Source organism: Galeopterus variegatus, unplaced genomic scaffold, assembly GCF_000696425.1.
Source record: "Galeopterus variegatus unplaced genomic scaffold, G_variegatus-3.0.2 Scaffold1788, whole genome shotgun sequence".
NCBI classification, from domain to species: domain Eukaryota; kingdom Metazoa; phylum Chordata; class Mammalia; order Dermoptera; family Cynocephalidae; genus Galeopterus; species Galeopterus variegatus.
Window position 1 is genome coordinate 346,451 of NW_007727899.1, and position 9,710 is coordinate 356,160.

Consider the following 9,710-nt stretch of genomic DNA (forward strand, 5'->3'; position numbering starts at 1 on the left):
CCTACTAATTGGGTCTTTTGCTTTCTTGGAGCTTGGTTATTGTTCCCCAGCGATAGCAGTAAGAAAAAAAAAGTTTTATCTTTATTATAAGGAAATTGTTTCCAAATGCCATGAAATTGGGCATTGCCTCTAATTTATGCAAAATATTTCAAGAAAATTTGAGAATGGTTTTGTGCTCCTATGAGCTTCTTGTGCAAAATGCTTTGCAAAAAGACAGGAACCAATTGTTTCTTATCAGAGCCTGAGTGCACAGCTTCAGTGTCTTCAAATTCAGCAAGCTCAGGATGAATCAGTGGGTTTTAGATGTGTGTGTTAGTTACTGTTGACACTTACTGATTCAAGAAGTTGTCCATTCTCTCAAAGGTCACCAGATTGGGTAAGTTGTCCCTGGGTGAGCGAGGGCAGACTGGAACAGCTTGTCAACCAGAGCAGTTAATCCCATAGGCATGGTTAACAGATGTGTACACACTTTTGCACAGAAAAGGTAAAAACGATAACGGCTGGAATGAGCAATTTGTTAAAATTGGGAACACTTATATTCTGAAATGCATAAATGATGATTTAAAACTAAAATAAAGACTGCCTTTACTTGGTAGAGCAGTGTTTCTTTTTGTGCTGTCTGAATATTTGTTATATTATTCTCTGCCTCCCGTTTATTTCTCTTGACATCACTTGGTAGGAATCAGACTCTAGGAGATTAGGAAAGACTTAGGGCAGGCAGACGCCACATTAATTATTAAAATGCAAAACTTTGTTTCCTCAACCTAAAAAATAGTCATATTTCATCCTGCCTTCAGATTTGTCTTAGTCAGAAACGTTCTTTTCCAATTTTACCACGCTCTCCTCCGAGTGTATCTGTCTCCTGCCTTGGTTAAATGCAGATCCGCCCCTCCCATGTTAACTGCACATGCCCCTGCATTAACTAACATCTGTGGGAACGAGGATGGGGCCGGCAGGCTGCGGCTGCACAGAGAGGTTGTTGGGGGATCGCCACCTCCAAGGGCTCCGCAAAGCTTAGGGTCACCTACAAAAACTCATGAGAGAATAGAGTGTGAGTCACGGTGCCTGTTTATCCATTTACCGTGAGAACTGAGACGGCCCAGTGCTCAGAGGTCAGCACAATCTTATCCTCTAATCAAAACCACAGAGAGGAAAAGGCCTTCTACAGCAGGATTAAAAACCACCAAATTCCCAGGAATGAATCTAACAAATGATATACAGTACCTCCACACGGAAAATAGGAAACATTGTTTAAAGAAATGAAAATTGATCCAGATAAGTTGAGAGATATACCATATTCATGAATTGGGGGACTAAATATTATAATTATAAAGATGTCAGTTTTCTCCAAATCAGGTTATAGAGTTAGCGAAATTACAATAAAAACTGAGCAACTTTTTGGTGGACATTGGCAAGCTAATTCTAAAACCTGCATGACATGCAGAGGGCTGGGAGTATTCAAGGCCACCTGGAGGAAGAGGAAAAGAGGCAGCAGGAGGTGGTGATCCTCGGGCGATTCACAACACCGGAGATGAGACTTTCTGTATAACTCAGTAGTTAGTGCGGGGTTGGTGCGAGGATAGACGGATAGACCCCTAAAACAGAACTGGAGTTCAGAAGCAGGCATGTATGTCTGGACATGAGGTTTATGATAAAGATAGCACTGCTGGGTTGTAGAGAAAGGATGGTCTTTTCAATAAATGATGCTGAGTGAACTGGATCCATACAGGGAAAGAATGAATCTCAACTACCTCACACCATACAGAGTAAATATCAGGTGGACGATGGAAGTCTCTAGAAGGTAACAGGGCAGAATTGGGAGATGTACAAGGAAAGATTTCTTAATGAGACAAAAGGCCCTACCCACAAGGTGAGGACTGATGAGTTGGACTGTGTTGGAGTCCGTTAGGGGAGTGGGAGGGCAGGAGCATGTCCCAAGAGGATTCGCATCCAGACAGAGCAGGAGTACTCACCGTCCAGCGAGGAGCTCGTCAGAGTGGCATGGGAAGGACACAAACAGGCAGCATGCATGCACACCCACACACATGCGTGCACACACACGCATGCATACACACACGCACACACACATACACGTGCACATGCACGCACACATGCACGTTGATGGAGTTTGGACGTGTTGTCCCCTCCAAAACTCGTGGAAATTTGATCCCCAACGTGGCAGTGTTGGAAACTGATTGAGTCATGGGGGCAGATTCCTCATGAATGGATTAATGCTCTCCCTGGGGGGAGGAGGGGTAGTGAGTCAGTTCTCGCTCTATTAGTTCCTGTGAGAGCTGGTTGTTTAAAAGACCCTGGCACCTCCTCTCTCTCTCTCTCTTTTGCTTCCTCTTGCCATGTGATCTGCCTGTACCCGCTGGCTGCTGCCACTTTCTGCCCTGAGTAGAAGCAGCGTGAGGCCCGTGCCAGGTGCAGCTGTCCCAGAATCGTAAACCAAATAAACCTCTTTTCCTTATAAATTACCCAGTCTCGGGTATTTCTGTTATAGCAACACAAACAGACTAATACACACGTACACACCCACATATACATGAACACACACATGCACACTCATCTAAAAACCAAGAAGTGTATGAGAAGGTGCTCATTCCTATCAGTCTTTATGACATGCAAATTAAACCCATGAGAAACCACTGCAGATCCACCACAGTGGCTGAAATGGAAAAGCCTGGAAATGCCAGATGTTGGCAGGAGTGTCAAGCAACTAGAGATTTCGTGCAGTGCCACAGCAGGAGTGTGCTTTGCACCATCACTTTGGAAAGCTGGTGTTCACTGCTAAAGCTAAACCTCTGCCTGTCCTGTGATGCAGTGATTCCACTCCTGGTGTGTGCCTGGCAGAAATGCCCTCAAGACGCAGCAGCGTTGTCTGCAGTGGGCCCAAATGGGAAACGAACCAAAGGGCGTTAGCAGTGCAGTGGGTTGGTCTGCTGTGGCATGCTGGTGTAGCAGGACACAGTAAGCAGTGAGCGAGAAAGGCCACCACCACACATGTGGACAGGTGAACTCAGGACAGCCATGCTGGGAAGAAGAGGCACACATTCAGAGCAGACCCTGCAAAACCAGCCTGCAGGGTGGGGAGTGGCTCAGGACTCGGTGCGGGGCAGAGGGGCTTCTGAGACACCGTCCTTGATCTGGGTGTTCTCCTTAGATAACTCACCAAGCTGAGTATTTCTAGTTTGGGCGCTTTCCATTGTGTATGTTATACTTCAATCAAAAGTCTATCAGTGGGCTGGCCCGGTGGCGCACTCAGTAGAGTGCGGCGCTTGGGAGTGTGGCAGCGCTCCCGCCGAGGGTTCGGATCCCATATACAGACCAGTCCGCTCACTGGTTGAGCGCGGTGCGGGCACAACACCGAGGGTTGCGATCCCGTTGCCGGTCACGAAAAAAGACAAAAAAAAAAAAAAAAAGTCTATCAGGAAAGCACCCCTGGGGGAAGCACGCCATGATCCTAGAGCCGCCAGGTGGGGTGGGACCCATCAGGGCATGAGCTGGAGGCGGGCCTGGCATGTCCACTTCCACCCTGGGTAGGTCTCTGCCCACTGGTCCCATGTTCATCTGCAGAGCCACTGAGTCAGCTCTGACCAAGGACGGTGGCCACTTACCTTCTCTCTGCCCCCTTCTCTGGGCTCGCTAGACAGTGGGGTACACAGGTGATTACAGTCCAACTCTTTGTCATGACCACGCTCCCTTCCTGCCTTCCTGAGGTTGTATCTCATTTGATGTTCAGGGGATCCCAGCAAGTCTTAGCCACTAAGTTACAGGCGTCAATAAGGATTACTTGAGAATACGGCGAATCTCATCCATTGTGGGCGAGTTTACTAGTTGCATTCTTTAAAAAATACCTTATTTCTTTTTTTAGAATTAATTTTTATTGAAACATTGATTGTACATATTTATGGCATACAGAGTTATATTGCAGTATACGTATACAATGTGTGACCATCTAATCAGGGTAATTAGCATTTTCATCATTGCAAAACTTACTCATGTCTTTGTGATGGGAACATTTGATTTCCTCTCGTCGTTTGACAGAAAGAAATACTGTATGTTCTCGCTCATATGTGGGAGCTAAAAAAAAAACAAAACAACTCAATAAGCTGAACTGTTAAAAGGAGAGCAGAACTTTGGTCACTAGAGGCGAGAAAGCAGAGGGGACAAGGGGAAAAGAAAGAGGTGGGTTGAGGGACAGGAAATTACAGCTAGATGGAAAAACAAGTCCTCTTGGTATACAGTCGCCCCAGGAGTCTAGTTAACAGTGACTTACTGCACGGTAACCTTATTTCAAGGTCTTGATCCTTAAGGAGCTTTTCCTCCATTTATGAAGAATCATCTGTTATTATAATGATCCAGTTCAGAAATGATTAAAATTCAGAAACAGGCCTGTTCTGAAAAGAGCTCAGCTCTACAGGGATCACCAGCAGTTCCTGGGGGGCTAACAACTTGGGGCACTGACAGGCCAGTCACGAGAAGGCAGAAGGCCAGGCCTCTGTGGCTTGTGGGCACACTCTGAGAGCCCCAGGTGAGTCCCACCTGGCCAGTCTTCACAGCCTGTGGTTTTGGCCTCTGTCCACTAGACATGGGCCCAGGGCCAGCCACTAAGTCAAAGCCCAGATTTGCTGCCAAGCAGGTGGGAGGAGAGGACCAGAGAGAGGCACGTGAACTGGTGGGTCCTCATGGCATCATGGAATAGGCCCCAGTTGAGGCCTGGGTTCCAGGAAGAAGGAAATCACTGGTCATGAGACACAACAGGACGGGAACCTGAGTCTCAGAGAATCATAGTCGGTTTAGGAAAGTAGATATCTTGACCCCAAAGTGTCATGACCCAGAAGATGTCTGCCCCCGAGGGCTGGCACATGGCACCAGTGGGTGGGCAGGTCAGGGGCTGGGGGAGGCCACCAGAGTGCACCTGACTTTGCAGCCGGCAAGTCCTGGGGGCACTCCAGGCCCACATAGGCACATCCCTCTGGAGAGGGGTCCTGTCTTTTCCATGCGACTTTGTCTTCATGGATGTGACTTCCTTTTGACAGGTGGATGTGGACACTTTTGCAATTAATTACTGGAATAAACAGTGCAAATTCATTTAGGGTGAGGCTAAAATAACATTGCTGCGATATTTCAGACGGACGTCATGCACCAGAACATTTACGACTATATCCACGTGGACGACCGCCGGGACTTCTGCAGGCAGCTGCACTGGGCCATGGACCCGCCCCTGGCGGTGTGTGGGCAGCCCACCCGCTCCGAGACAGGTGGGTCCTGGGGTCCAGGTGGGTCAGCCAGAACCCAGAATACTTCATGTAAACACGTGGGTGCCCAAGAAAAACTGTGTCCTTCTCCTTTGCTTTACACACTGAATTTAGCATTTCACCTTTCTTCGGAGACCTCTGCCATTTTCCTGCACAGAGGCCCCTCCATGCCCCTCGCCATGCTCCGCTGGTCGGCTCTATCGGCTCCCGTGTGACTCTGGGTGTGTTTGCTACCGGTTGCTCTTCTGTGCTCTGCGGGGCCCAAGTCTGCCTTGACTCTACCTGCCTCACCAGGAGCCAGGCTGCTTGTCTGTCTTTCCCAAACTCCCTTACATCTGCCAGGAATTGTCTTTGGCCCACATTAGATTTATCTGCAAAAAGCTCTGAAAGACTGTTCCCTAATCAGAGTTGGTTGCCCCTTTGGGCACAAGATCCTCCTGTAAACTGGCTCACCCCCCACCAAATCTGTGGCTCCTGACCAAGAAGAGGAGCTTGGCAGGCGTTGAACTCCTCAATGGGCAGCAGGAGACAGCAGGCTCGCAGGGGCAGGTGCACCCAGGGTCACAGGCAGAGGACCATTCCCTGGTTCTCTCGCACATATCCAGAGACATTTTCAATAATTCAAAGAAAAGTTTTCACACAACCTCACACAACACCATGATTTACCTTATAACAATGAATGCAAAAAGCAAACCCCAGGTGCCCACACACAATACCATTTTATAAAGCTCCAAGCAAATTCAAAACTTGATCTATAGTCAACATGCATAGTTACTAAGAAATGATGTTTGTGAAGGCAAGGGACGATGAAGGTGAAAACCATCAGAGAAGCTGTCTCCATGGGGACAACAGGGGACAGGAGGGAAGAGCAAAGGGAAATTTAAGTTGCATGACTTTGTACTCACCAGAGTCCAAAGTGTGTTTGTTACACACTTGGAGCTTGCTGTTACATGTACAGCCTGTGCTTCTTGGAGTATATTTATGGCTTCTCTCTTGGTCACTGTCTCCCCTGCCTCACCACCACGTTCCTTTGCTGCGCGGTCCTGGACAGGAGATGACGCCATCCTGGGGAGGCTGCTCAGGGCCCAGGAAGGGGGCGCGGGCTCGCCCACCGAGTACTCGGCCTTCCTGACACGCTGTTTCGTCTGCCGTGTGCGCTGCCTGCTGGACAGTACTTCAGGCTTTCTGGTGAGTGAGCAGATCACAGCCTCAGGCCACGTGGAAGCTGGGGCTCCCCAACCTCTGGGGGTACATCCTGCTCTGGTACAGGAGGAAATGGAGGGAGAAGAGAGGGCAGGAGGGGCGAACCCGGCTGTGTCCCCTTTTGGAGGGGGTGAGGGCCACACGTGCAGGCCGAGAGCGAGCGAGCGGGAGAAATGTGATCTGCTGCGGGCGGGTGAGCCCAGGTAGGCGGAACCGTGGACACCTGCGCTGGGTTTCCGTTCCAGTTTAGCTCACCCTCATTTAAAACTCATTTTAAAAAATCTTTTCCAAACATCCTTACATCACACGAAGCGTGGCCTGCCCAGGACAGAAGAGGCAGCAGAGATCCCACAGTTGAGACTGACATAAGTGACCGAGACCCACAGTTCTGCACAGACTCTTTGGTTCCAGCCCCTTTTCTTGCAAGTAGAGACTCGGCTTTGCCCATTTCCTCTTCCAGCTCCTGTCTGAAGCAGGGACAGCTCAGGCTAGCCAGAGCAAAGACCCACCGTCCCAGACCTCTGCCCCCCATGTACACCCTGCAGGGGCACTTGTCTCTCCCCAGAGCCTCGGCCCCAGGACCACCCCCCCAGTCTCCTCTGAGTCACGTCTCCTGAGACCTCTGAGGGAGGTACCTGCTCCTGGCAGCCCCTGCCTTCTTCCTGGCAGAGTTCACCCCCACGAGGACCTCTGACCCCGGGACCCCCGGCTGGGCAGGCCCCTCCGGCTCAGCTCCCCACTCTGTCCGTGGATCCGTGACCATGAACTCCATGACCACACCGCTTCCTCCCCCAGCCCCCGCAGACTGTGGGCCCTGGGGGTCCAGTCTCCCCTGACTGGACTGTGGGTGCTGGGGGTTCCAGTCTCCCCTGACTGGACTGTGGGTGCTGGGGGTCCAGTCTCCCCTGACTGGACTGTGGGTGCTGGGGGTTCCAGTCTCCCCACCTGGCCTGTGGAGCCTAGGAGGTAGAGCCCAGTATCTGGCAGAGCCCCAGGGTGTCCTCCCGGCTAGGTTGACAGTTTTTTGGCAGGTGCTCAGTGTACATCTGAGGGACGGAAGGGACAGAGGCCAGTTGGCGTTTCTGTCGTCTTACAAATGGCTCTGAAAAGAGAGGGCCCTGGATTAGCCTCCACAGACACCCTGAGTTGTGGTCCTGCTCGAGGCCCAGCATGCCGGCTCTGGGGTCCTTCCCCCACCGCCCGCTTGTCGTAGGTGCGCTCATTGCAATCTTCTCAATCCACACTGGCCTCTTCCAGCCTGGGGCCACCTGGCAGAATAACACAGACAGCAAGCGTCAGAGGCTCTGTGAGTCACCCCACCAGCCAAGCTGGCTCTCGGGCCCTGGACTGAAGAGCAAACCCAGGACCTTGCATGGCCCCTCCAGGACCCCACCCCGTCTCTCTGCAGATGGGCTCCGTGGAGGGAGGCGGCCCTGACCCCTGCTGGGTGCTGGGCTGCTGTTTTTATTAACTTTTTCTTGTCGGTTTCTTCTGCTTTCACATTAACAGCTGTTTTGTTTGTTTAAATAAAAACGTTATGTGTATATAATACAAATTCAGCCACTTCAGAACAGTAGAGAATGAAAAACAAAACTTCACTCCTTTGCACCCTCCCCAGGCCCTCTGCAGCCTTAGCCACACCCAGGATACATCCCTCCTGCGTCCTCCCAGCTCAGCAGGTCATGGGCAGCTTCCTCGCTTCCCCGTTCCCTGTGTCTGGGCTCACACCTGAGGCCTGTGTGTCCTTGCTGGGCCCTCTCTGTCTAACCCTCTCCAAACTGTGGGCCCACCCAGGATTGTGGCACTTCCAGAGTCCCCCGATCCCTGCCTCAGGCTGCCCAACCTGGCAGCTTTCTTCGCTTTGCCCAGTGACCCCAGCGTAGGAGCCGCTCCTGCCTGCCTCCTGCGGTGGCGTGCAGTTTATGGAATTAATTTGGTTTCCACTATCCAGCTGTGAAATGGTAGCTTCCTGCCCTTGGATTTTCTTCTCTTGAGCATTTCTTCCATTGATATGTCTACATCTGTATCTCTGACTAGCAGAAATAGGGACACTAATCCTTACTGAATGTAGTTTGGTTGAAATAATTCTTTCGAATCATGAGGTCCCAGGGAACAGTAAAGAGGTTGCTGGTGGGATGAAGGGGATGTCTCTTCTGTGCCAGCCTGTGAGGACCTTGAGCCCCGGTGTTCCCCAGTGGAGCATCTGCAGTCCTGCAGGCTCTGCCCTCAGGACCCTTCGAGAAAGAGGCAGCTTCTCACATTATGGCACAATCCCAGATCTTCTGCTACCACCACATCTTCTATTAGGCAATTGGTTGACAATAAAGACTCTTATTTTGAGAATATTTTGTTCTAAATTTTGTGGAAATTAAGATAGTTACTATTTATTGGCTGAGGAGGAATGTCATTCATTTTTCAAAATTGCATAACCAATTCCTGGTTAATTAAAAACTCTTATTTCCAGATGATACAAAATTGGAGGGATTTTACTAGGCAATCAAGCAGAAGTTGAGATATAGTTTAATATTACACTGTAAAACAAAGCACTGAATAGAGGAAACAAGCCAGAGAAATTAGCTTTATGCTAAAATATAGCAATAAGGTATACAGAAATGTGTGCTATATCTTACCACGAACGCCATCACTGCACACCACTGTGAAGTGCTCAGGCGTTTACAGAGAATGGGCCGAGACCAGGCGGGTTGGGCCACACAGTGCCCTGATACCCCACAGGCTCTTCCCAGCTTTAAGACTCTGGGATGGCCATTCTGTTCCACAGTCAGGCACCAGAGCCACTTGGGGCTGCCTCATGCCGCCCACAGAGCCAATTGTTAACATTCTAGGAATTCTGAGACCAGGATGACATTAGATTGGTAGCTTGAAATCAGCCATAGTGGGAACATTTACAGCAAATAAACTGACAAACATGACAACAAAATCAGGGACGTGTTTCCCTGGAGATCTGGATGTTAAACATCTCCCAGCGCATTAAATCCTCTAAGCCAAGGATGTGACTGGCACACAGTAGGTGCTCACAAGTGTTTTTTCATTCAACAAGCCTGTGGACAGATGGATGGTGGGATGAAAGGAAGGAAGGAAGCATGGATGGATGGATGTGTGGGTGGCTGGATGGATGGATGGGTGGATGGATGGGTGGATGGATGGGTGGATGGATAGATGGTTGGATGGATGGGTGGGTGGATGGGTGGATGGGTGGATGGATGGATGGATGGATGGATGGAT

At 50.1% G+C, this 9,710-nt stretch overlaps 1 protein-coding gene across 1 annotated transcript in view; it reads left to right on the forward strand.

Annotated features, from left to right (window-relative positions):
• LOC103595529 (aryl hydrocarbon receptor repressor-like) overlaps positions 1 to 8,774 on the forward strand; it is a 104,374-nt gene extending 95,600 nt beyond the window's left edge. The window contains exons 7-10 of the mRNA XM_008578949.1: positions 5,138 to 5,267; positions 6,316 to 6,452; positions 6,534 to 6,670; positions 8,663 to 8,774. Coding sequence (XP_008577171.1) covers positions 5,138 to 5,267; positions 6,316 to 6,452; positions 6,534 to 6,670; positions 8,663 to 8,774 — 516 coding nt within the window. The remainder of the gene's footprint in view (positions 1 to 5,137; positions 5,268 to 6,315; positions 6,453 to 6,533; positions 6,671 to 8,662) is intronic.
• The last annotated feature ends 936 nt before the right edge of the window (positions 8,775 to 9,710 follow it).